Here is a 27971-nt window from a genome sequence, read left to right as displayed (position 1 = left end):
GGCCGCCTCCGCCGGCCGCGAGGGGGGCGCCGAGGCGCGGGCGCGACGGGGCGGAGTCTGGCCGGCCCGGGGAGCGCGCGGCGCGCCGGCCATGGCGGAGCCCACCGTGTGCTCGTTCCTCACCAAGGTGCTGTGCGCCCACGGCGGCCGCATGCTCCTGCGGGACCTGCGCGGCCACGTGGACCTGTCGGAGGCCAAGCTGCGGGACGTGCTGCAGCGCGCCGGGCCCGACCGCTTCCTGCTGCAGGAGGTGGCGCTGCGCGACGGCCCCTGGGACGCCGAGGCCGAGGTGGCGGCCGGCGCGGGCGGCGCGGGCGGCGGCGGCGGCGCCTCGGCCTGCAGGGTGGTGGCCGTGTCCTCGGCGCGCCTGTGCGCCCGCTACCAGCGCGGCGAGTGCCAGGCCTGCGACCAGCTGCACTTCTGCCGCCGGCACATGCTGGGCAAGTGCCCCAACCGCGACTGCTGGTGAGGCGGCGGCGGCGCGCGGGCCGGGCCGGGGCTGGGCGACCCCTCCGCGGCCGGGCTCCTCCCGCAAGGGCCCCTGCCGCTGCTGCCCCGGGAGCGCCCTGCGCCCCGGGCGGGATCCCGCGGGACCCACGGGCCCTGTCGCCAGACTGCCGTTGGAGCGGGCCACCCCGTTCCCCGGAAAGCGGGGTGGGAGGCCGCGCCGGGAGGCCCCGTCCAGGCGGGCAGGCCGTGGGGGAGGGGGTTGCTTTTGCGGTTGGGGACTGTTTGGGCGGAGGCCCCCCCAGGCAGGGAAGGTGGCTGGGGAGAGACAGGGGCGCGGCCCGGCTCCGAAGATGGACCTGCCCCACCGCACTCCTTACCTGGCGGTGCTGCTGGGCCGCGGAGCCGCTGGGTCCCTGGGAGTTGAGCGTCGCCCTGGCTTCTGACCGGAGCTCCGTGCTCTCCTAGGTCCACCTGCGCCCTTTCCCATGACATCCACACGCCTGTCAACATCCGGGTCCTGAAGCACCACGGGCTCTTCGGCCTGAATGAAGCCCAGCTCCGGATCCTGCTTTTGCAGAACGACCCCAGCCTGTCACCCGAGGTGAGTCACCAGGAGCCACCAGGAGCCACCAGGAGTCACCCCGTGCTCCCATTCGCTACACGTATTCCCCCCACCCGCCTACTTTTAAAAAATGATTGATTTATTTGAAAAGCAGAGTGACGGAGAGAGGGAGAGACCTTCCATCTGCTGGTCCACTCCCCAGATGGCCGCAATGGCCAGAGCTGCACTGATCCGAAGCCAGGAGCCAGGTGCTTCTCCTGGTCTCCCATGGGGTGCAGGGCCCAAGCACTTGGGCCATCCTCCATTGCACTCCCTGGCCACAGCAGAGAGCTGGACAGGAAGAGGGGCAACCGGGACAGAATCCGGCGCCCCGACCAGGACTAGAACCCGGTGTGCCGGCGCCGCAAGGCGGAGGAATAGCCTAGTGAGCCGCGGCGCCGGCCATCGTTTTCTTTATTTTAATCATTTGAAAGGCAGAGAGACACAGGAAGACTTTGTATCCACTGGCTCACCCCCAAATGTCCACAGCAGCTGGGGCTGGGTGGGGGCAAAACCTGGAACCTGGAGCTCAGTCCAAGGCTCCACATGGGTGGCGGGGACCCCAGTACTGGAGTCATCACTGCTGCTCCCAGGGGGGCGTGAGCAGGGAGCTGGGACAGGCAGTGGAGAGGGAGCTGGGTCTAGCGCTGACGGGACTGTGGACAGCCCTGTAGGTGTGGTCTGCTCCCAGGGGTGCGTGAGCAGGGAGCTGGGACAGGCAGTGGAGAGGGAGCTGGGTCTAGCGCTGATGGGGACTGTGGACAGCCCTGTGACGTGTAGTCTGCTCCCCCAGAGGGGGGCATGAGCAGGGAGCTGGGACAGGACATGGAGAGGCCCTGAGTCTAGCACTGACGGGACTGTGGACAGCCCTGTGATGTGTGGTCTGCTCCCCCAGTGTGTATGAGCAGGGAGCTGGGACAGGAAGTGGAGAGGGAGCTGGGTCTAGCGCTGATGGGGACTGTGGACAGCCCTGTAGGTGTGGTCTGCTCCCAGGGGGGGGGCATGAGCAGGGAGCTGGGACAGGCAGTGGAGAGGGAGCTGGGTCTAGCGCTGATGGGACTGTGGACAGCCCTGTAGGTGTGGTCTGCTGCTCCCAGGGGGGCGTGAGCAGGGAGCTGGGACAGGCAGTGGAGAGGGAGCTGGGTCTAGCACTGACGGGACTGTGGACAGCCCTGTGGGTGTGGTCTGCTGCTCCAAATGCCTGCCCCGATTTCCCACATTCAGAATTGGCTGATTGCATTCCTGCTGTGTCATTGAACATGTACTTCTGTCCTTTGAATTACCGTAAACTGACAGATCTGGAAGTTTGATTTTGATCAGATCCGGGTTAGATTTTAAGTTTTTTTTTTTAATATATGTGGTACATTGATAGGGTAATAGGCCATCCTTATTTGCCTAGGAATGAGGAATTTCCTGGGAAATCTGACTTTTTTTTTTTTTTTTTTAATTTGACAGAGAGAGAGACAGAGAGAAAGGTCTTCCTTCCGTTGGTTAACTCCCCGAATGGCTGCTACAGCCGGCGCTGCGCCAATCTGAAGCCAGGAGCCAGGTGCTTCCTCCTGGTCTCCCACATAGGTGCAGGGCCCAAGCACTTGGGCCATCCTCCACTGCACTCCCGGGCCACAGCAGAGAGCTGGTCAGGAAGAGGGGCAACCGGGATGGAATCCGGTGCCTATATGGGGATTATGGTGCCACAGGTGGAGGATTAACCAAGTGGGCCACGTTGTTGCCCCCCCCCCCCTTTTAAAAGATTTTATTTTATTTATTTAAAAGGCAGAGTTACACAGAGAGAGGGAGAGACAGGAAGCAGCTTCCATCTGCTACTTCGGTCCCCAAAATGCCTGCAATGTTCAGAGCTGGGCCAGACTGAAACCAGGTCAATCCCGGTCTCCCACGTGGGTGCAGGGGCCCAAGCACTTGGACCTTCTGCTGCTGCTTTCCCAGGCCACAGCAGGGAGCTGGATGGGATGTAGAGCAGCAGGGACCTGGAACAGTGCCCATGTGGGATACCGGCCTTGCAGGCAGTGGCTTTGCCACCAGCCCTGAATTATTTATTGTCATCGACTTGAAAGACAGAGTCAGTCTCTGTCTCTGTCTCTCTGTCTCTGTCTCTCTCTCTCTCACACACACACATACGTGCATGCCGAGAGAGAGAGAGAGAAATCTTGCATCCACTGGTTTACTCCCCAAATGTCGGGAGCCTAGAATTCCATCTGGGTCTCCCACATGAGTGGCCGGGTCCCAAGCACTTGGGCCATCCTCTGCTACTTCCCAGGATGTGTTGGGGAGAAGCTGGGTTGGAAGTGGAGCAGCTTAGACGGCAGCGGGCACCCTGATGTGGGGTATGCGTGTCCCGAGCGCAGCTCGGTCCAGCACACCGCACTGCCTGCCTCTGTGCCGCCTTGGCAGAGGTCCCCGCCGGTGTGGTGTGGTCTGGTCTGCCTGGGGCACACCCAGTTTGCACTAGTTGTCCCATGTCATTTTTTCTTTATTTTTTAAAAAGGCCTGCTTGCTTAACTGATTTCCAGACTCTGGTTTTCACTCTCCAGATGTCCGCAATAGCCAGGTCTGGCCCAAGCCGGAGCCAGGAGCCAGGAGCTCCAGCCTGGCCTCTGCAGCCCAGTCCCGGGCCATCTTCCACTGCCTTCCCGGGCACATTCGTGGGGAGCTGGCTGTAGCAGAGCTGGCAATCCGATGGGGGGGTCAGGGTTGCCCATGGAGGCTTGACCCGCTGGCATCGTAATCATGTGTCCCTGCGACCTGTTGGGGTTGGTTCCTGGAAGGAGGGCCTGAGTAGGGCTCAGGTTCACGTGGCTTGCTGAGGGAGGAAAACCCCGTGGAGGAGGAGGGGACGCATCGTACCTCCAGGAAAAGTCTGGACTGGACTTTATTCATGGAAAGCACACTGCTTGAGGGAGGGAGTCTGCTGCGTGCCCGGCACTCCTGCCACAGGCTTTGGGGGAGGCCTAGGTCACCATACTCCTTGAGGGAGGGAGTCTGCTGGGTGCCCGGAACTCCTGGCACAGGCTTTGGGGGAGGCCTAGGTCACCATACTCGTTGAGGGAGGGAGTCTGCTGGGTGCCCGGCACTCCTGGCCACAGGCTTTGGGGGAGGCCTAGGTCACCATACTCCTTGAGGGAGGGAGTCTGCTGGGTGCCCGGCACTCCCGGCCACAGGCTTTGGGGGAGGCCTAGGTCACCATACTCGTTGAGGGAGGGAGTCTGCTGCGTGCCCGGCACTCCTGGACACAGGCTTTGGGGGAGGCCTAGGTCACCATACTCCTTGAGGGAGGGAGTCTGCTGCGTGCCCGGCACTCCCGGCCACAGGCTTTGGGGGAGGCCTAGGTCACCATACTCGTTGAGGGAGGGAGTCTGCTCCGTGCCCGGCACTCCCGGCCACAGGCTTTGGGGGAGGCCTAGGTCACCATACTCGTTGAGGGAGGGAGTCTGCTGCGTGCCCGGCACTCCCGGCCACAGGCTTTGGGGGAGGCCTAGGTCATCATACTCGTTGAGGGAGGGAGTCTGCTGGGTGCCCGGCACTCCCGGCACAGGCTTTGGGGGAGGCCTAGGTCACCATACTCGTTGAGGGAGGGAGTCTGCTGCGTGCCCGGCACTCCCGGCCACAGGCTTTGGGGGAGGCCTAGGTCACCATACTCGTTGAGGGAGGGAGTCTGCTGGGTGCCCGGCACTCCCGGCCACAGGCTTTGGGGGAGGCCTAGGTCATCATACTCATTGAGGGAGGGAGTCTGCTGGGTGCCCGGCACTCCTGGCACAGGCTTTGGGGGAGGCCTAGGTCACCATACTTGTTGAGGGAGGGAGTTTGCTGGGTGCCCGGCACTCCCGGCACAGGCTTTGGGGGAGGCCTAGGTCATCATACTCATTGAGGGAGGAAGTCTGCTGGGTGCCCGGCACTCCTGCCACAGGCTTTGGGGGAGGCCTAGGTCACCATACTCGTTGAGGGAGGGAGTCTGCTGCGTGCCCGGCACTCCCGGCACAGGCTTTGGGGGAGGCCTAGGTCACCATACTCGTTGAGGGAGGAAGTCTGCTGCGTGCCCGGCACTCCCGGCCACAGGCTTTGGGGGAGGCCTAGGTCACCATACTCCTTGAGGGAGGGAGTCTGCTGCGTGCCCGGCACTCCCGCCACAGGCTTTGGGGGAGGCCTAGGTCACCATACTCGTTGAGGGAGGGAGTCTGCTCCGTGCCCGGCACTCCCGCCACAGGCTTTGGGGGAGGCCTGTGTCGGCTGGAGGGCCAGGGTACACAGCTGGGAGTCATTAGCCACCAGCACTGAGAGCACGCTGGCTCTGTTGCACCCAGTGCTGATCACAGATTCACGTCATCTCTAGTTCAGCCGGGGAGGCTGTAGTGTATCGGCCTAGAGACAGAGTGAAAATCAGGCTCTCTAGCCTTGCCTCGTTTCTGTCCCAGGTCTGTCTGCTCTACAACAAGGGTGGCGACGCCCTCTATGGCTACTGCAACCTCAAGGACAAGTGCAACAAGTTCCACGTGTGCAAGTCCTTCGTCAGGGGCGAGTGCAGGCTGCTCGCCTGCAGGCGGTCCCATCAGCTCATTCACGCCGCGTCCTTGAAGCTGCTGCAGGACCAAGGGCTGAGTGTTCCCAGCGCCGTCAACTTTCAGATCATCGCCGCCTACAAGCACATGAAGCTGCACCAGGTGCCTGGGAGGAAAGGTAGGCCTCTGGGGGGTGGTCGGGCAGGCCCCTGGGGGGTGGTCGGGTAGGCCTCTGGGGGGGGGGTGGGGCGCTGTCAGTCGCGTGAACCTGTGAGGCTCTTCCGGGAAGCGAGTCTGCGGAGCAAGGCCTCACATGTTAACTGCAGCTCTGTTTCCGGGAAAGCTTAGGACGTCTCATTTCAAGATTACAGAGTTGTGGTCCTGGCCAAGGGGAGGAAGGGGTGGGGCTGACTGTCAGCACTCCAGCTTGCGTCTACCCCAGCGTTTGAACAGTGTAGCTCCTTGGTAGGTAGGGGCTCAGGAAGGAGAACAGTCTTTTTTTTTTTTTTTTTCCTTTAAAGATTTATTCATTCATTTGAAAGGTAGCGTTACAGAGAGAGAGGCAGAGGCAGAGACAGAGAGAGAGAGAGGTCTTCTCTCTGCTGGTTCACTCCCCGATGGCCACAGTGGTCAGGGCTGGGCCAGATGGAAGCCAGGAGCTTCATCTGGGTCTCCCATGTGGGCGCAGGGGCCCAAGCATTTGGGTCATCTCCTGCTGCCTTCTCAGGCATTGCAGGCAGCAGCTCAACCCGCCACGCCACAGCACTGACCCTAGAGAACAGTCTTAACAGCTTGGTTAGGAAGAAGAGGAGGGAGATGCACCAGAGACTAGAAAGTGGGGACAATGCAGGGATGGTTTGCTTTTAATAAATTAACTTTTTAAGATTTATTTATTTACTTGAAAGTCAGTGTTACACAGAGAGACAAGGAGAGGCAGAGGGAGAAAAGTCTTCCATCTGTTGGTTTGCTCCCTAATTGGCTGCAACGGCTGGAGCTGTGCCAATCTGAAGCCAGGAGCTTCCTCTGGGTCTCCCACGTGGGTGTAGGGGCCCAAGGACTTGGGCCATCTTCTACTGCTTTCCCAGGCCACAGCAGAGAGCTGGATTGGAAGTGGAGCAGTCGGAACTCGAACTGGTGCCCATATGGGATGCTGGCACTGTAGGCGGTGTCTTTACCCACTCTACCACAGCGCCGGCCTCAATAATTTAATTTTCATTCTTTAATTTTTAAGTAATTTTAACCACATTACAGAAGAAAGCTGGAAAACAGAGGCTTGAAACAGCAATTGGGTACCATTCCACTCTACTGCACAGTAATCATTACTGTTTTATTCTAGGCCCTTCAATACTGATTAGGCAAACTACTGATCCAGTTGTGGTCTAAGCATTATTAGCATTTTCAATTTTCACTTTATGTAACGTCATGAATAACTTCCCTAGTGCTGCCCCTGCTTTCTGCCATCTTTTTTTTAAAGATTTGATTTATTTCATTTATTTGAAAGACAGAGTTACACAGAGAGGTAGAGACAGAGAGAGGAGTCCTCCACCTGCTGGTTCACTCCCCAGATGGCCGCAGTGGCTGGAGCTGTGCTGATCCGAAGCCAGGAGCCAGGGACTGCTTCTGGATCTCCCACATGGATGCAGGGGCCCAAGGACTTGGGCCATCTTCCACTGCAGAGGGCTGGATTGGAACTGGAGCAGCCGGGACTAGAACTGGCACCCACATGGGATGCCGGCACTGCAGGCCAGGGCTTTAACCCGCTGCGCCACAGCGCCGACCCTCTGCATCTTTTCAGGCTTGCACGCTGTGGTTTGGTGTCCCTTGAATGAAAATGCATGCAGATTACTTAAGCTGCCATGTTTGCTTGGAGCTGAAAATCAGTGGTAGGAGTAGGGCTTGGGATTGCTCTTGAGAAAGCAGCATTCCCATAGTCAGGAGTTGCAGACTTCGAGAATTTTCTGCCGTGACTACCTAGTGGTAGGCTGTGTGGCTGTGAAGGGAGGGAGGCGTCTGCACCTGGCGGTCTCACAGGCTGTCTTGGGAGCTGCGGACGGTGGCAGTGACCCTGAGCCTGTCATCGGGCTTGCCCAGCGAGCCTCCCCTAACTCTGCTTACTGCTGCTTGCTGTGTCCATACCTTCAGGAGCCTTCGACTGGTTCCGGGACCCCCGCCCACCCCTCGAGGACACCCAGATCCATGCCATACAGTGGCATAGTGTTTGCATAAAACCCATGCTCACCTTCCCTTGACGTTTAATCATGGCTACGCTACTTAAAGTGCCTCGCACAGTGAGAATGCTGTGACCGTATGGTGTGACGGATACGGTGGGAGACGTTGTTGCGTCTTGTGTAAGGATTAGTGTCAGAGAAGTTTTCTGTCCAGGACTTTCGACCTGCGATTGGTTGAAGCCACAGATGGAAAACCTGTGGACATGGAGGTCTGCCTGTGTGTGTGTGATTCAGGAGACGTGGAGTCTACTAGTCCAGGGTGTGGGAAGGCAAGGCTGGCTGGTGACGCTCCCCGCAGAAAGTAGATGACAGGGGTGCCGGAAGAGGGGGAAGCTCATCACTTCCTTCTTTTTAGACAATGCGGCTTCTGCTACCGAGGGTCCACAGGGCCTCGAGCGACCAGGAGCGCCTGTGGCTGGCCGTGCGGACTCCAGGCCTCTGGGCTCTGCCCCTACCCCCGCAGCCAGGAAGCCCTGCCCGGGAAGACCTGGAGATGCGGCTCGGAAGTAAGAAGCGGCTGGTCCAGCTCCAGCTCGGAGACCTGCAGGGGCGGCGTCTGTCGGGCGTTAGTTTGTAACCTCCAATGTTTGTCAATGATGGCCTTCCTAATTCCTACCTCACACTGTCTGAGAATTAAAGAGGAGAGAACATCATAGCGGGATGGCTTGGCCCCTGAGCGGGCAGCCGGGGGTAGAACAGTGCAGACAGGGGTCCAGGGCGAACCCTGAAGGCGCAGCTCCTGCCTGCAGCTTCTGGGCTGTCCCCGGGCTGGCTGGGTGGAGCTCGTTGAGGGGTGGGTTTCTGCTGACCTGCTTGGTGGTCCAGCCGGTGCTTTCGTACAGTGGTGATCAGAGTACGGACACTTTGTACACACACTTTTATACCTAGTTGTTTTGTAAGCATCTTACCGTATTTATTCACATTTATCATGCACAATCACTTATTTGCATGGATACATAATATATCACAGTTTATTTAACTACCTCCCTTATTCTGGGGTATCTGAGTTCTTTGTAAAACATTTTTGAAAACTTCTAAAATCTGCACAGTATTGAATTTTTAAAGCTGTTCTTTGCTTAGCTTTCAGGTGCTAAATGGTACTGTCTCGATTGGTATTTCTCTACATACGTGCGAGTGCATTGTTGACTGTGTGCTTTCTCGTTTTACCCAAGGCCTTTTATTACTGGAGCCCTCTGCTGTGCCAGTGGGGGAGGCCTTCATTTCCGTCAAAGGGTGTCAGGCGTTCTGTGCACTTGCCACAGCCTGGTAGGCCCACCCCAGCCGCTGGCACGGAGTGTGGAGATTTCTACCTCGCCCAGCCTGTTCTCACCTCCTTTAACTCTGCCAGAGCCCACCGGTGTAGTTAGAAGCGGTGTGGTCCATCTCTTCTTCTGAACTGTGTCCGTTCTTCCCGTGGGTCAGGACGGACCCTCGGAATCAGTGCGCCTCGCTCCTTCCAGCCCCCTCTGCCCCCGGGCTGTCTTCCTCACGGCTCCTGTAGAAGTCGTGTTCTTCAGGAGCTGCTTTGCTGTGTGTCGTGATAACACCCCAAGTGTCGTTGGATAAAACGGTGCTTTTTCACAGAATACCCTGAGAGGAATGCAAAAACGTCCTTGTTAACTGAGACGTGGTGTTTTCTCGTGGACAGGAAGTCGTGCGATTTGTTTGAATCTCACTTTGTTGTCAACAGCAACAGCGTCTCTGGAAACTCGTACATCTGCATATTTGGGAGCCTGATTTTTCCTGGTGCTCATTTTTAAAAAGATTTTTATGCTTAATTATTGTTATTATTTACACTTTATTATTACACTAAGCATTTATTTTGTTATAAGCCATCTTAAATCCTTAACTGAAGTACAGTAGGTATAGATGCATGTCTTTCACATTATTGCCTTGTTTTTATATATATTATAATTATGCTCTCACATATGAATTATGCTCTTACATATAATTATGCTCTTCACATATTGGCTCTCTGTAATCTTTGTTACACTATTTCACTTAGTTTTATGGTAGTCCGTTTTAATTGTAGTTGTGTTGGCCTTCAGTCTATAAAGTTGTCTTCTGTAATCCTACCTGTCCTTTTTTTCATTTGCATCAATGACCCACCGTGTTACAGTTGGCGATAACCTGGTTTCTGTTTGCTAGTTTGTTTAAATTTGAGAGGCAGAAAGAGACAGAGCTGGCATCTGCTCGCTCGCTGCCTGCAGTGGCTGGAGCTGGACCGACGCCCAAGGCAGGAACCTGGAGCTCAGGGCAGGTCCCATGGGGGTGTCGGGGACCTGACCACTTGGTGCATGTGAGCAGAGAGCTGGAGCCGGGCTCAGATCCAGGTCCTCTGGTCTGGGATGGGGACATGGTACCCGCCAGCCCAGACACTGTCCCCGGAGATGAGCTCTCTAGTAACGGGACTGTCTAGGCTCCATACATCCAGCATTTTCTAAGCCGAAGTCCTGATTTGCCTCTGGCTTGTCTCTCCTGCTGTCTCCTTAGCTTTTGATGCCAGCACTGGCCGGTGCTTCGGCAGTGACTATGCTGTCCTGTGCCCGGCTTTTCCCTGTCGCCCGTGCAGCGCTGCTAACGGAGAGTGGGAGCTGTTTCTCTCTCGCAGAAGCTCTCAGGTCCGTACCTTCCTTTCCGTCGTCTACACACGGCCTTGGTTCGCAGCCTCTCACCCGTTGCGTGTCTTCTGCAGGTGCCTAACTCGGGTTTCAGTTTTCTGTGGGAGGTAACCCCCGTCGATGGCGGTGGCCCCATTTTTACAACCTTTAGTGCTGCAGGCTTTTGTGGGGTTCGCTGATCCCACTGCCCTCTCCTGCCCTTCACCCGGCTGCCTGCTGGATCTTCTGAAAGCCAACCTAATCCTGGTCACTCTTGGTCTCTGCTGGGACCCCAGCCCTCTCCATCGTGTGGGGCTGAAGACCCACATGCCCCCGGGACCAGAAAGATGACTTAAATGGCTGCAGTGGACTGGGTGCGAGGAGGCGGGGGGGGGGGGGGGGAGAGATGCTGTGGGCAATTGCGCCATGTCAGAGGGTTCCGATGTGGGGTAGAGACATGGTTGGTCACGGGTCTGGTTTTTCAGAAGATGCCAGGGGTCTGGATTTTTAAGAGGGATTTTCTGATTTTTAGAATAGTGACTTGTGATTGACTTTCTACAGCGCACACCAGCGTTGTGTGTCTTCACCCACTTGCTGTTTCTGGGGTGTGCGTTTTGTATTTATCTCTCTTGTAAATGGTACCCCTTTCTAGGTGCCATTCCTCCTCCTGCCTCTGCCGGCCTCGGAGCCTGGCGAGATTCGTCTCCAGCACGCAGGTCACCGTCTGGCCCCCAGTGCGGCGGCTGCCGGCACTGGGCACTGGGCACTGGCCGCTGTGTTCTCTGTTTCCCTCTGCTGGTTGGTAGTGAAATCGTGTGAATCAGTGTGCATTGGGTTCCATTGTTCCATTTTCTCCTCTTCTTGCCTCTTTTTTAACATTCAGAACTCTTTGTGCCCACGCAGTGGGCCACAGAAGGTACACATCTCTCAGCGCTTCGGCCCGCGCCGGCCACGTCCAGAACCAGCTTCTCCGGCTTGGGTTCGAGCTGCTCACTGTTCCCGTCGAGGAGCCCGCTCTGCCGTGCTGCCGTGGTTCTCGGTTTCTTCCCTTGTAATTTGTTGCCGTTTTTCCTCTGGGCCTTAGAAGCCCCTAACTATGAATTGACTTACTTCTTTCTCAAGGTTTCATTTGTGTGTATAGGAGTGGGGATCTCTGTCTGTGTAGTGCTGTTAATTTGTACAGTGTTTATCTTCTGGTGAGTTGTCTTTGTTCTAATAGCTGCAGATGGCCTATTTGTTTTTTCTAAATCTAAAATCGTAGCTTCAAGGATATTTTTCTTATGTATTTCTATTTCACTTTGTGTTAAATACAAATAAAATGTGACAAATATTTTTGATATTTCTTAATTAAATATGCAGTTAATTGTTGGTTTTAAACAGATACTCTCTTTTAGGATAAGAGAACATTGTTTTCTTGTTGGAAGCTAAAAGCTAGATGAAAAAGAATGGGTATCTTGTCATATTTTTGTCATCTAAGCCACCTATTATATCAGTGTTTTTCATAATATTAAAATATCTTTAAATTCTTGAGATAAACTTTATGTAATAACAGTATATATTCTTTTAGTGTATTTTTCCCTATATGGCATACATCTATATATTCATAAATAAAATTCATTTATATTTTATTGGTGTGTGTAGTAAATTCATTTTTTTCATATATGGTCAAATATAAAATTCTGAGTATTGTTTGGAGGTTTAGTAAAATGATTTTTAATATTTTTATTTTAAAAATACTGTGTCTTTGGCCGGCGCCGCGGCTCACTAGGCTAATCCTCCGCCTTGCGGCGCCGGCACACCGGGTTCTAGTCCCGGTCGGGGCACTGATCCTGTCCCGGTTGCCCCTCTTCCAGGCCAGCCCTCTGCTGTGGCCAGGGAGTGCAGTGGAGGATGGCCCAAGTACTTGGGTCCTGCACCCCATGGGAGACCGGGAGAAGTACCTGGCTCCTGCCAACGGATCAGCGTGGTGCGCCGGCCGCAGCGCGCTACCGCGGCGGCCATTGGAGGGTGAACCAACGGCAAAAGGAAGACCTTTCTCTCTGTCTCTCTCTCACTGTCCACTCTGCCTGTCAAAAATAAAAATAAAAAATAAAAAAAAATACTGTGTCTTTGAGTTATTCTCTGTTATGAGAAAAGAATTTTTTTGGTAACATATATATCATTGTAGAAATAACAGTACAGGATGTATTAAGGAAGTAATAATTACCCTAGTACCATATATAAAGATAATCACTGCTTTTTGTTATTATTTTTATCGAGGGATTTATTTAATAAATATAAATTTCATAACTTTTGGATTATAGCAGATCTTCCCCCCATACCCGCCCTCCCACCCCCAAACCATCCCATCTCCTACTCCCACTCCCATCCCATTCTTCATTAAGATTTATTTTTAATTATCTTTATATACAGAAGATCAACTCTATACTAAGGAAGATTTCAACAGTTTGCACCCACACAGACACACAAAGTATAAAGTACTGTTTGAAGACTAGTTTTACTGTTAATTCTCACAGTACAACTCATTAAGGACAGAGATCCTACATGGGGAGTAGTGCACAGTGTCTCCTGTTGTTGATTTAACAGTTGACACTCTTAATTATGACGTCAGTGATCACCCGAGGCTCTTGTCATGAGCTGCCAAGGCTATGGAAGCCTCTTGAGTCCACAAACTCTGTCAGTATTTAGACAGGGCCATAAGCAAAGTGGAAGTTCTCCCTTCAGAGAAAGGTACCTCCTTCTTTGATGGCCCCTTCTTTCCACTGGGATCTCACTCACAGAGATCTATAAAGATAATCACTGTTAATGCTTTAGGATATTTTTAAGTCTTTTTCATGCTCATATTCATTTTTTAAAAGATTTATTTATTTATTTTAAAGAGTTACACAGTGAGAAAAGGAGAGGCAGAAAGAGAGAGGTCTTTGATCTGCTGGTTTACTCCCCAGTTGGCCACCATGGCTGGAGCTATGCCAATCTGTGAAGCCAGGAGCCAGGAGCCTCCTCTGGGTCTCCCATGAGGGTGCAGGAGCCCAAGGACTTGGGCCATCTTCTACTGCTATCCCAGGCCATAACAGAGAGCAGGATCGGATGTGGAGCAGCTGGGTCTCGAACTGGCGCCCATATGGGATGCCAGTACTGCAGGTGATGGCTTAACCTGCTACGCTACAGTGCCGGCCCCATGCTTATATTCTTAAATATGGGGAGTATACTATACATACAGGTTCACATGCTGTTTTGAATTGATTATTCTGTAAGCGTTTTCCTACATAATTGAAATTTCTTCATAATCACACTTGTATTTCATGGCATATTATTTTTTGTTTATTATTTAATCATAATTGAATGTTGTTTGTGACATTTTAGTACATAAACATTTGAATTTCTAACATTATGGCATATTTATACATGTGAGAGTAGTGTGAAAGAAGATGTTGTGATAAAGACTCACAAAGTGTTTCACAGGTGTGTCCAGGGTGTCCCTCCCAGGCCGTGTGCATCCACAGCCCGGGAACAGCCAACTGTGCCCCTGCAGGTGTCTCCAGGGTGTCTCTCTAGGCCGTGTGCATCCACAGCCCGGGAACAGCCGACTGTGCCCCTGCAGGTGTCTCCAGGGTGTCTCTCTAGGCCGTGTGCATCCACACCCGGGGAGCAGCCGACTGTGCCCCTGCAGGTGTCTCCAGGGTGTCTCTCCTAGGCCGTGTGCATCCACAGCCCGGGAACAGCCGACTGTGCCCCTGCAGGTGTGTCCAGGGTGTCCCTCCCAGGCCGTGTGCATCCACAGCCCAGGAGCAGCCGACTGTGCACATCAGGGTGTCTCCAGGCCATGTGCATCCACAGCCCGGGACCAGCCGACTGTGCCCCTGCAGGTGTGTCCAGGGTGTCTCTCCTAGGCCGTGTGCATCCACACCCGGGGAGCAGCCGACTGTGCCCCTGCAGGTGTGTCCAGGGTGTCTCTCTAGGCCGTGTGCATCCACAGCCCGGGAACAGCCGACTGTGCCCCTGCAGGTGTGTCCAGGGTGTCTCTCCCAGGCCATGTGCATCCACACCCGGGGAGCAGCCGACTGTGCCCCTGCAGGTGTGTCCAGGTATCTCTCTAGGCCGTGTGCATCCACACCCGGGGAGCAGCCGACTGTGCCCCTGCAGGTGTGTCCAGGTGTCTCTCTAGGCCGTGTGCATCCACACCCGGGGAGCAGCCGACTGTGCCCCTGCAGGTGTGTCCAGGGTATCTCTCTAGGCCGTGTGCATCCACAGCCCGGGAACAGCCGACTGTGCCCCTGCAGGTGTGTCCAGGTGTCTCTCTAGGCCGTGTGCATCCACACCCGGGGAGCAGCCGACTGTGCCCCTGCAGGTGTGTCCAGGGTATCTCTCTAGGCCGTGTGCATCCACAGCCCGGGAACAGCCGACTGTGCCCCTGCAGGTGTGTCCAGGGTGTCTCTCTAGGCCTTGTGCATCCACACCCGGGGACCAGCCGACTGTGCCCCTGCAGGTGTGTCCAGGGTGTCTCTCCCAGGCCGTGTGCATCCACAGCCCGGGACCAGCCGATTGTGCCCCTGCAGGTGTGTCCAGGGTGTCTCTCTAGGCCGTGTGCATCCACAGCCCGGGAACAGCCGACTGTGCCCCTGCAGGTGTGTCCAGGGTGTCTCTCCCAGGCCGTGTGCATCCACAGCCCGGGACCAGCCAACTGTGCCCCTGCAGGTGTGTCCAGGGTGTCTCTCTAGGCCGTGTGCATCCACACCCGGGGAGCAGCCGACTGTGCACCTGGCTGGCTCGCGCTGTGGAGCACGCTCTGATCAAAGTCACACAATGCATGTTGTGCCCTGGGAACTTCTTCTGGAAAGATATTTAGGAAGACACACTTTCGTGTTCATTTTAACTGACTTACCTGTCCAAGAACGTCTTTCATTTTGTTGTGTAATCACATGGTTCAGTCGTGAGCAGTTTCTGATATGTGATCTTTGCTGAGCCCGCCGCTTTGCCTTACAGTTGCGTGGTCTGTGTTCTGTGACTTGATCTTGCACCCACCTCCTGAGGTAACAGTCTGTTTTCATGATGCCTTGTAGGTGTTCTCTCTCAGATGTTCTCCCAGATACAACTCTGACTCTTGGCGAAGAGATGCCGCCTCTGGCGTGGGCAGCAGACTCCGCTTAGTGAGGGATCTTAAACCCGAGCTGACTCTGTTGAAGTATCTGTGAACCCGAGCTGACTCTGTCTCCCTCAAGGTGAGCGTGGAAGACTTGGAAAATCTCAGATAAAGCTTTGGCTCGTCATCTTCTGCAGGGCCTTAAAATCAACCCCGAGGACGCGGCAGGGGCTGTCAACAGCAGTGGCACTGGCTGTCCCTCGCGTGGCCGCCTCTGTCCATACGATCCTGTTGCACCTCTGGCCCTTCCAGCGCTGGGTCTCTCGACATTTGAGTCTTGCTTTCTGGAGTGGTGTCTGGCTTGGTTTCTTCTAGCTTTCCATTTCTAGCCTTAACCCCCTGCCTTCATTCCGGCCCCGTGCCTTACCCCTAGCCTTCGCCACTGCCCTGCCGGGTGAGACTGGAGTGGATTAGACACTGCCAAGTGGTTGTCTGCCTGGGCGCCCCTCCTCTACATGAGCTGGCTGATTGGCTGCAGCACTGGGAAAGGGGCGTGGCCATAGGAGGGTGCTGGGCTTCAGGGCAGGTGCTCTGTTCGCGGAGGGATGGGAGCCAGGGTCGCCATCACAGCTTCTCTGACAGAGTAGCCTGGTACCCATGGAGTGTCCAGTTCAGAGGCCTGGGAGCAGCCAGGGCTCAGCCCCAGTGCAGAGATGGTCATGGAGACAGTAGAAGCCTCACGGCTACAGCGTAACTTCCGGCGTCGACTCCCAGGTCTCACTTGCGTTCCTCGTGGTTGGCTTCAGCGTTTCTGTGTCGTTTTCATCTGGGTCCCACGGGGACGGGGCGGCTTCCATCCGGACCAGGGCCAGCGTGCTGGTAGCGGGAGATCACAGGTTGACTTTTAAAACTTGCACTCCTCAGGATGGCCCAAGTGCTTGGGCCCTGCACCCCATGGGAGACCAGGAGAAGCACCTGGCTCCTGGCTTCGGAGCTACAACACCAGCTGTAGCGGCCATTTGGGGAGTGAACCAACAGAAGGAAGACCTTTCTCTCTGTCTCTCCCTCTCACTGTCTGTAATTCTACCTGTCAAATAACAAAACAAAACAAAACAAACTTGCACTCCTCTTGCGCTGCAGGTCACCTGGCCTAGCCTCGTGTTAGAGCACGGTGCTGTCCCTCAGGAGGGAGCTGCGACTGTGTTTTATCCCGAAGCTCACTGGGAGGTGGGGCCGGGTGGGGCCTTGGAGAGGAGCTCTCCCCGCGTGCGTGGGTTGACCGAGACGTGTCACTGGTGGGTCCACTTGAGGGTGGCTCTGCCACAAAAGCCAGCTTGACCAGGTCCCCACTGTCCCTTCTGTCACCGTGTGATGAGCTGTGTTCTCGGGAATGCTAGCATGGAGGCCAGTGTGCGGCCCCTTGACCTTGGATCAGAACCAAGAGCCAAAACAACCTCTTTTTTTAAAAAATTATTTATTTACTTGAGAGGCAGAGCTACAGAGAGACAGAGGCACAGAGAGAGAGGTCTTCCACCCGCTGGTTCACTCCCCAGATGGCCGCAACGGCCAGGGCTGAGCTGATCTGAAGCCAGGAGCTGCTTCTGGGTCTCCCACGTGGGTGCAGGGGCCCAAGGACTTGGGCCATCTTCCACTGCTTTCCCAGGCCACAGCAGAGAGCTGGATCAGAAATGGAGCAGCTGGGACTTGAACCAGCGCCCACATGGGATGCAGACACTACAGCTGGTGGCTTTATTTGGTACGCCACAGCGCCGGCCTCACAACCTCTTTTCTTTGTAAGTTACCTAGTTGGTGGAATTGTGTTATCATCAGCAGGAACTGGGCTGAGACAGGTGTCCGCCACAGGAGGGAGCTTTGTGTTGCTTTGGGAAGGCCGTCCCTTTTATGGGTGCTGACCTTGGTGTATGTTCATTGCCTCAACCACGGTGTAGCAAACACTGCCGATCGTGTTGACAGTGGAGCTGTCTGTATCCTGCAGAGCTCTGGTTTCTGGCTGGAGGGGTCCGGGCCAGCCCCGAGTGCCCAGTTCAAGAGGCCTGGGTGAGGGGCAGAGCGCGAGACCAAGCATTGCTGTATCCTGAGAACACGGAGGCTCCTGGGGCCGGCCCTGGGACCGTGTGGGCACGGCTGGAGGCTCCATGCAGCCTCATTTCATCCGGGAAGCTTCCTGGGAAGACGGAGAAGAGGCAGGTGACTGGGGCAAGAATCTGTTGTCTCTGAGTGAACTGGCAACACCAGGGGAGGGAGAGAGCGTGTGCGAGCCCAAGAGGAAGAGCTCATGAAACGTTGTTCTTTCGGCTTTGACGGAAACATTCAAGGGTACCTGGGGGAATGTGCTGGACGACCTTAAGGGTAACCAAAAACGGACGCCACTGCCCGGCTCCTTCTAGGAAGCGCGGTGAGAGCAATGTGTCTGCAAACACGGAGGTACACACGCGAGCAAACGGACACGAAGCCGCCCGGGCCTCCAAGACCAGGCACGGCGAGGGCGGAGCCTCCTGCTGGTCCGGCTGACCTGACCTTGTCCCCTGGGGCTGCCAGGCAGTGCCGTGGGACACCTTTGTAGATCTTAGTTTTGGCCTGGGAGAGCTTTTGATCAGCTAGGGGGTCTGCTCAGAAGGGCCTGGGGGACAAAATGCCCTCTGGCTTCCTGTCTGGTGTGGTGGTCTTCCCTCCCCCACACACCCACTGAAATCACCCAGGTGTGGTGGTCTTCCCAGGGAGTCCACACGGAGACCCCACTGACACCCAGGGAGTCACACAGGGAGACCCCACTGACACCCAGGGAGTTCACACGCACGGAGACCCCACTGACACCCAGGGAGTCCACAGGGAGACCCCACTGACACCCAGGGAGTTCACACACACGGAGACCCCACTGACACCCAGGGAGTCCACAGGGAGACCCCACTGACACCCAGGGAGTCCACACGCACAGAGACCCCACTGACACCCAGGGAGTCCACACACGGAGACCCCACTGATACCCAGGGAGTCCACAAGCACAGAGACCCCACTGACACCCAGGGAGTCCACAGGAAGACCCCACTGACACCCAGGGAGTTCACACACGGAGACCCCACTGACACCCAGGGAGTTCACAGAGAGACCCCACTGACATCCAGGGAGTTCACACGCACAGAGACCCCACTGACACCCAGGGAGTCCACAGGGAGACCTCACTGACACCCAGGGAGTTCACACACGGAGACCCCACTGACACCCAGGGAGTTCACACGCACGGAGACCCCACTGACACCCAGGGAGTCCACACACATGGAGACCCCACTGACACCCAGGGAGTCCACACGCACGGAGACCCCACTGACACCCAGGGAGTTCACACGCATGGACCCCACTGACACCCAGGGAGTCCACACGCATGGAGACCCCACTGACACCCAGGGAGTTCACACACACGGAGACCCCACTGACACCCAGGGAGTCCACACGCACAGAGACCCCACTGACACCCAGGGAGTCCACACGCACAGAGACCCCACTGACACCCAGGGAGTTCACACGCACGGAGACCCCACTGACACCCAGGGAGTCACACACACAGGGAGACCCCACTGACACCCAGGGAGTCCACACGCACAGAGACCCCACTGACACCCAGGGAGTCCACACGCACAGAGACCCCACTGACACCCAGGGAGTCCACACGCACAGAGACCCCACTGACACCCAGGGAGTCCACACGCACAGAGACCCCACTGACACCCAGGGAGTCCACACGCACAGAGACCCCACTGACACCCAGGGAGTCCACACACACAGAGACCCCACTGACACCCAGGGAGTCCACACACGGAGACCCCACTGACACCCAGGAAGTTCACACACAGGGAGACCCCACTGACACCCAGGGAGTTCACACACAGGGAGACCCCACTGACACCCAGGGAGTTCACACACGGAGACCCCACTGACACCCAGGGAGTCACACACACAGGGAGACCCCACTGACACCCAGGGAGTCCACATGCACGGAGACCCCACTGACACCCAGGGAGTCCACACACACAGAGACCCCACTGACACCCAGGAAGTTCACACACAGGGAGACCCCACTGACACCCAGGGAGTTCACACGCACGGAGACCCCACTGACACCCAGGGAGTCACACACACAGGGAGACCCCACTGACACCCAGGGAGTCCACACACAGGGAGACCCCACTGACACCCAGGGAGTTCACACACACGGAGACCCCACTGACACCCAGGGAGTCACACAGGGAGACCCCACTGACACCCAGGGAGTCACACACACGGAGACCCCACTGACACCCAGGAAGTTCACACACGGAGACCCCACTGACACCCAGGGAGTCACACACACAGGGAGACCCCACTGACACCCAGGGAGTCCACACACAGAGAGACCCCACTCACCCAGGGAGTTCACACACATGGAGACCCCACTGACACCCAGGAAGTTCACACACGGAGACCTCACTGACACCCAGGGAGTTCACACACAGGGAGACCCCACTGACACCCAGGGAGTCACACAGGGAGACCTCACTGACACCCAGGGAGTTCACACACAGGGAGACCCCACTGACACCCAGGGAGTCCACACACAGGGAGACCCCACTGACACCCAGGGAGTTCACACACACGGAGACCCCACTGACACCCAGGGAGTCACACAGGGAGACCCCACTGACACCCAGGGAGTCACACACACGGAGACCCCACAGACACCCAGGAAGTTCACACACGGAGAGACCCCACTGACACCCAGGGAGTCACACACACAGGGAGACCCCACTGACACCCAGGGAGTCCACACACAGAGAGACCCCACTGACACCCAGGGAGTTCACACACAGAGACCCCACTGACACCCAGGGAGTCCACACGCACAGAGACCCTACTGACACCCAAGGAGTTCACACACGTGGAGACCCCACTGACACCCAGGGAGTCCACACACAGGGAGACCCCACTGACACCCAGGGAGTCCACAGGGAGACCCTACTGACACCCAGGGAGTCCACACACAGAGACCCCACTGACACCCAGGAAGTTCACACACAGAGACCCCACTGACACCCAGGGAGTCACACACACGTGGAGACCCCACTGACACCCAGGGAGTCACACACACAGGGAGACCCCACTGACACCCAGGGAGTTCACACACATGGAGACCCCACTGACACCCAGGAAGTTCACACACGGAGACCCCACTGACACCCAGGGAGTTCACACACGTGGAGACCCCACTGACACCCAGGGAGTCCACACACACGGAGACCCCACTGACACCCAGGGAGTTCACACACATGGAGACCCCACTGACACCCAGGAAGTTCACACACGGAGACCCCACTGACACCCAGGGAGTCCACACACGGAGACCCCACTGACACCCAGGGAGTCCACACACGGAGACCCCACTGACACCCAGGGAGTTCACACACATGGAGACCCTACTGACACCCAGGGAGTTCACACACGGAGACCCCACTGACACCCAGGAAGTTCACACACGGAGACCCCACTGACACCCAGGGAGTCCACACACGGAGACCCCACTGACACCCAGGGAGTCCACACACGGAGACCCCACTGACACCCAGGGAGTCCACACCCGGAGACCCCACTGACACCCAGGGAGTCCACAGGGAGACCTCACTGACACCCAGGGTGTTCACACACAGGGAGACCCCACTGACACCCAGGGAGTCCACACACGGAGACCCCACTGACACCCAGGGAGTCCACACACGGAGACCCCACTGACACCCAGGGAGTCCACCGGGAGACCTCACTGACACCCAGGGAGTTCACACACAGGGAGACCCCACTGACACCCAGGAAGTTCACACACAGGGAGACCCCACTGACACCCCGGGAGTTCACACACGTGGAGACCCCACTGACACCCAGGGAGTCCACAGGGAGATCCCACTGACACCCAGGGAGTCACACACAGAGAGACCCCACTGACACCCAGGGAGTCCACAGGGAGACCCCACTGACACCCAGGGAGTCACACACAGAGAGACCCCACTGACACCCAGGGAGTCCACAGGGAGACCGCACTGACACCCGGGAAGGAGGTGCTGGCTCCACCACTGCCCGTGGTGCTGATGCTGGGTCCCGAGAGCTGAGCCTCCGCCCAGCACTCAAATGCAGTCTGTGCAGTCTTGGTTCTCTGGGGTCCCAGCTTCTGAGTCACAGGCAGGATCTGTCGTGTGTGTATGGCCCAGCTGCAGGGCATGCTGGGAAAGTAGCTGGAATTCCCAGCTGTGTGCGCGAGACAGGTTCCACCGCAGGAGGGGAACTTGCCCAGCACCTGATGAGGATTCAGAATGACTAACGCCTGTGGCGTGCCATCATTGTGCACCCTGACAGCGTTGTTTCCCGTTCTTCGTTCCCGTTCCTGATGTCTGTGTGCACCAGCCACTGCCACGCGGTGTTTGTTTATTTACATTGAAAGTCAGCGTTACAGAGAGAGAGAGAGAGAGACAGAGGGGAGAGAGAGAGGGGAGAGAGGGGGAGAGAGGAGAGAGAGATCTTCATCTGCTGGTTTGCTCCCCAAGTGGCTGCACTTCCCTGGGCTCTCTGGCCCCTCCCCGTCCGCCTGGCCCTGCTCACCGTTCCCTGGCGAGTCGGGACCACCCGCAGCTGTCGAGGTGAACAGCTGCTACTCCCCCTTCCCGCCTTCCCGCGTGGGAACGCTGAGTAGCAAGATCCAGCACTTCGGCCGGCCGCGGCGCCTCCCATCAGGGTGGGTGGAGGCTGCCACTCCAGCTCCGGGGGCCGTACCAAGCTAGGCCAGCCCTGAAGAAGAAAGGGATCCGTCCCAGGGGTTCGGCCCCGAGCGTTCCCGTGTGTGGCTGGGAGGTGAACGGGGCCCTCAGCTCATACATAGTCAGCTGTCGCTGCCGTGTCTGGGAAGAGGTCGCTTGTGTTGTGCTGTGACATCTGTGTCTTCACAGACGAAAGGCTTCTGTTTGCTGTCAGCGCTTCGCAAGGGAGCCCGGGAGACGTTCATGTATTAGTGGCTGGTGCTTTCCCATGTGTCAGGCGGGCGCTTGTCCGGCCTCCCCGTCCTCTCCCCAGGACCTGGACCAAACAGTGACCGCAAGTTATCGCCGGTTTTCAGAAATGTTCACTTGTTAAAGATTTATTCGTTTATTCTACAACTTTTGGTTCACTCTGCAAATGGCTGCAACAGCCAGGATTGGGCTAGGCCGAAACCAGGAGCCAGGACCTCCATCTGGGTCTCCCACATGGGTGGCAGGGGCCAAATACTTGAGCCACTCTCTGTTTCCTGCCGTCTGCCTGGGCACGTGTGCAGGAAGCTGGACGGAAAGTGGGGCAGCCAGGACTCAGCCACACTCGGATGGGGAGGCCCGCTCCACCGGCTGCGCCACAACACCGGCCCCGGCCATGTTCTGTGTGCACGTTCACCAAGACTTGCGGGGATACATCTTAGTATTTCCTGAACGTGCTAATGTTTGTTTTCTCTGCCCCGTGGCCTCTTTGTCAAGCAGCTGTTGACCCAAAAACAATGCATTCAAGGGTTTCGTCCCTGGTAGAACCATGTAATGAGTTTTTGTGCAGTTTGAGTAGTCAACACCTTAATTGCCTATTTTGAAATTTAGGAGTATACAAGTGTGCTTCAAAAAGTTCCCGGACAATGCATATTATCAAAAATTATGTGTGAACGTCAACATTTTTTGCACCAAAATAAACCTATCTTTCAATTCCACTTTTTCATGAACTTTATTTATTTTTCATTTTCTTTGAAAGGCAGAGAGACACACAGAGAGAAACAGAGACAGATGGAGAAAAATCTTCCATCTGCTGGTTTACTCCCCCAGACGCCTGACTCAGGCGGAAGCCACGCTCCCGCGTGGGTGGCAGGAGGCCAGGTCCTCGTGGCACCATCGCTGGCCGTGCATCATCAGAAAGCTTGACTGGAGCAGGGGGCTGGCACTCCAACCAGGCGTCCGATACGGGCGGCAGAGGCGGGCAGTGACTCAGGTGCCTCCCTCCACCCGCGGGCCTTTTTGAAGCACCCTTTGGATTATCTTTTTTTTTTTGACAGGCAGAGTGGATAGTGAGAGAGAGAGACAGAGAGAAAGGTCTCCCTTTGCCGTTGGTTCACCCTCCAATGGCCGCCGCGGCCGGCACATCGCGCTGATCTGAAGCCAGGAGCCAAGTGCCTCTCCTGGTCTCCCATGGGGTGCAGGGCCCAAGCACTTGGGCCATCCTCCACTGCACTCCCGGGCCACAGCAGAGAGCTGGCCTGGAAGAGGGGCAACCGGGACAGAATCCGGAGCCCCAACCAGGACTAGAACCTGGTGTGCAGGCGCCGCAAGGTGGAGGATTAGCCTATTGAGCCACGGCGCCGGCCGGATTGTCTTTTTTTTTTTAATGTTTATTTTATTTATTGGAGAGTCAAAGAGACACAGAGAGTTCCCATCTGCTGGTCCCCCCCCCCCCCCCCATGCCTGTAACAACCAGGTCTGGACCAGGCCAAAGCCTGGATCTCCATGCAGCTCTTCCAAGTGGATGGCAGGGACCCACCCAGGACTTGCAGCACTCACTCTGATATGGGATGGGCGTGTCCCAAACGGGGACTTAACTGCGTGCCAAATGCCCAAGCCTGTGTGTTTTTTGACATTTCAGGATTATTGCAGACTTTCCCTGCTCAAGTCCTAGAATGAACCGTTTGTTAAAAACCACTACCACCTCCACCTTCTTTCTCTTCAGCAGGGAATGGTGTTCGGCGACCCCACGTCCTGCCCTGGAGTGCCTGGCCCGCTCTGAACCTGGGCTCCTCGTCTGGGCACGTGCGCCCTGGGAGGCCGCAGCTCCAAACACTCGGTCCCGGCCACCCACCTGGGAGAGCTGGCTGCGGCTCTGACTCCTGGCTTTGTCCTGGCCCAGCCCTAGCTGTTCTGAGTATTTAGAGGATGAACAAGCAGGCCGGAGATCTCTGTGTCTGTCTGTCTGTTTCAGATTAGTTAACTAAAAGTCAGGATCTATATCCAGGCAAGGAGCGCTCACAGCAGCTGCGGGGAAGCCGCATTGATTCTAGTCCCTCTTATCTGAGGGTCCACACACACATACACACACACACAGAGTCAACATCCACTCTTTTTTTAATTTTTGACAGGCAGAGTGGACAGTGAGAGACAGAGACAGAGAGAAAGGTCTTCCTTTTTGCCGTTGGTTCACCCTCCAATGGCCGTTGCAGCCGGCGCATCGCGCTGATCTGAAGCCAGGAGCCAGGTGCTTCTCCTGGTCTCCCATGGGGTGCAGGGCCCAAGCACCTGGGCCATCCTCCACTGCCTTCCTGGGCCACAGCAGAGAGCTGGCCTGGAAGAAGGGCAACCAGGACAGAATCCGGCGCCCCGACTGGGACTAGAACCCTGGGTGCCGGCACCGCAGGCGGAGGATTAGCCTATTGAGCCATGGCGCCGGCCAAGTCGCCTCTGTTCTTTTCAATGTTACCGCCCTTGCCGTCCTCGTTGATTTGCTTTTTTCTTTCTGTCATATATGAAACATTAGGGTGATCCAAAAGTGAAGACTACACAAAGAGATAGATTCAGCAAAATATTGTTGCCTGCCACCTCTCATTCTCTGTATTCTTTTTTTGACAGGCAGAGTGGACAGTGAGAGAGAGAGAGAGAGACAGAGAGAAAGGTCTTCCTTTGCTGTTGGTTCACCCTCCAATGGCCGCCGCGGCTGGCGTGCTGCAGCCGGAGCACCGTGCTGATCCGATGGCAGGAGCCAGGTGCTTCTCCTGGTCTCCCATGGGGTGCAGGGCCCAAGCACTTGGGCCATCCTCCACTGCCCTCCCTGGCCACAGCAGAGAGCTGGCCTGGAAGAGGGGCAACCGGGACAGAATCCGGTGCCCCAACCAGGACTAGAACCCGGTGTGCCGGCGCCATAGGCGGAGGATTAGCCAAGTGAGCCGTGGTGCCGGCTTGTATTCTTTTTTTTTTTAAAGATTTATTTATTTTATTTGAAAGTCAGAGTTACACACAGAGAGAAAGAGAGGCAGAGAGAGAGAGAAAGAGAGAGAGAGAGAGAGAGAGAGAGAGATCTTCCATCCCTCGGTTCACTCCCCAAATGGCTACAACAGCTGGAGCTGCGCTGATCCGAAGCCAGGAGCCAGGAGCTTCCTCCAGGTCTCCCATGCAGGTGCAGGGGCCCAAGGACTTGGGCCATCTTCTACTGCTTTCCTTTTTTTAAAGTTTTATTCTCTCATCTCGGTGTCATCTGGCTTCCACGGGGCTGTTTGGAGTCCCATATCATGCAAGAGGGAAAGCAGATTAGAATGAAAAGCATTTCAATGTGTTTGCAACTGCCATGAAGACTAAGATAATATTTAATTGTTTTATGCGAAATGAAAGTCTAAAGCCCTAGAATCAGATCTACGGAGTAGCCAATCAGCAATGCCGAATATTAATGAAATCGGAACTGAGTAAGAGGATTACAATGCAGATGCTGCTCGACGCGTGGCTGCGTCCCGGTAAATCTGCCGTGAGCTGAAAGGTTGCTACGTTGAAAACACCGTGAGTACTGTAATTAATTAAAGTTGAAGACCATCTGTGTATTTGGGGCAGGTGATTCAACCATGCCCTAACAGTTTTTACAGGAAGCTGATCACCGGGACCAAGTCCTTCCCTCTCTGGCCTCGCGGTCTCCCTCCAGTGCCACCTCCTCCTAGAATCCGAGAGGAAACCAGTAAGGGGAAGCCTGCAGTCCTGCTTGACCTTCAGTTATGGACACGTGGTTGCAATGGTCCAGAAAAATTTAAATCCCTAAACATCAAAAGCAAAAGGAAGCAAACGAGCCTGTGAAGTGAGTGTCTTGCTTCCTTTTTGTTTTGAAGATTTCATTTCTTTATTTGAGAGGCAGAGTTACAGACAGAGACAGGGAGAGACAGAAAGATCTTCTATCCACTGGTTCACTCTCCAAATGGCTACAACAGATGGAGCTGGGCCAAGCTGAAGCCAGGAGCCAGGGGCTTCCTCTGGGTCTCCCATGTGGGTTCAGGGGCCCAAGCACTAGGGCCATCCTCCGTTGGGTTCCCAGGCGATAAGCAGAGAGCTGGATTGGATGAGGAGCAGTGGGGACAGGAATCAGCTCCCATATGAGAAGATGCCTGCTAGGCAGGTGGAGGCTTAGCCTACTATGCTACAGCACCCCCCTCCACCTATTTTTTTTTTTTTAAGATTTTATTTATTTGAGAGGTAGAGTTGAGAGGAGAGACAGAGAGAAATCCTGTTTTGAAAGAAACACTCCACCACTTCCTCTGAGCTCCAGGGCCACTCTGATACACTCGCTTGCAAAGCATGTTCATGTAGTTGGAGCTGGTTTCCTCTTGGATTCTAGGAGGAGGTGGCACTGGCGGGAGCGCGAGGCCAGAGGGGAAGGACGTGGTCCTGGTGATCAGCTTCCTGTCTGCTTGCGACCTCCTCGAGCTTCGCCAACAGCGGCAGGTCCTCCACACAGCAACTGCCAGCTCTGATTTGCCGTTTTTCCCGCAGATGCTCCTGCGTTTACGGCGGAGCTCGGTCCCGATGAACCTGGGGACTTGAACCCCTGCAAATCAAAACTGCGTCCAGGGGCTGGCGCCGTGGCATAGCGGGTGGAGCCTCTGCAGCAACACCAGCATCCGCCCTCAGAGCCCCAGCTCCGGTCCTGGGCGCTCGGCTTCTGATCCAGCTTCCTCCTAAGCCGGGAGCCAGGAGTGCCACCCAGGTCCCCCACGTGGGCACAGGGGCCCGAGGACGTGGGCCTTCCTCCGCTCTTTCCCCTGGGCAGTAACCGGGACCCGCATTGGAAGGGGAGCAGCCAGAACCAGAACTGGTGCTCATACGAGAGGCCGGCACTGCAGGCAGTGGCTTAACCTCCTGTACCACTATGCCGGCCCCTAGATACACCTGTTTTAAAAAGAATTATTTTGTAAATTGGAACCCAAGTAAAAGGCCAGAGGGACTGAAATCAGTGTCTTTCAGATACTCAACAGCTGATCCTCCTCAGCAGTGGTGAGAACCAGTGATAACCAATCAGCTTCCGTTCAGTGTGGGGTTGCTGAGACAGGTGCTGGGGGAGCAGCCCTGGGCCACCTGACCTCGTGCATTTACCAGAGCGGAGCGCAGCTGGGCCGCTAGACCCTGGGCCGCGGCTTCGGGGCGCTTTCTGCTGTGACTGCGCCACGCGAGCCCCCAGCCCCGTGAAATGCTTCTCCTTATCTCCTGTGCTTTATCCTCAAAGCCAAGCGCTCCACAGCCTGTGGGTTAGGCCACTGCCAACGCAGGAAGCGGACATGGGCTTTGCAGAGGATCCACGGGGACACAGGTAGGGAAGCAAATCCGCCTACCGAGCCCCGCCCTTCGGCAGCATGGGTGCAGCTGCCCCCGGGGGAGCCCAGGGCCCGTCCCCCCTCCTCTTGCCGTTCTAAACACGAGTTTCAGACATTTTCACAAACTGAAT

General features: G+C 56.1%; 1 protein-coding gene across 1 annotated transcript; it reads left to right on the top strand.

Annotated features, from left to right (window-relative positions):
• The first annotated feature begins 91 nt into the window (after nt 1–91).
• On the top strand, nt 92–10780 carry ZC3HAV1L (zinc finger CCCH-type containing, antiviral 1 like). The gene is made up of 4 exons (XM_062201546.1): nt 92–465; nt 916–1051; nt 5479–5740; nt 8146–10780. The coding sequence occupies exons 1-4, from the start codon at nt 92–94 to the stop codon at nt 8298–8300; spliced, it is 927 nt and encodes a 308-aa protein (XP_062057530.1). The 3' UTR covers nt 8301–10780.
• Nucleotides 10781–27971: the final 17191 nt, after the last annotated feature.

Source organism: Lepus europaeus, chromosome 1, assembly GCF_033115175.1.
Source record: "Lepus europaeus isolate LE1 chromosome 1, mLepTim1.pri, whole genome shotgun sequence".
In the NCBI taxonomy this organism is placed as follows: Eukaryota; Metazoa; Chordata; class Mammalia; order Lagomorpha; family Leporidae; genus Lepus; species Lepus europaeus.
This window is presented reverse-complemented; position numbering and strand designations above follow the sequence as displayed.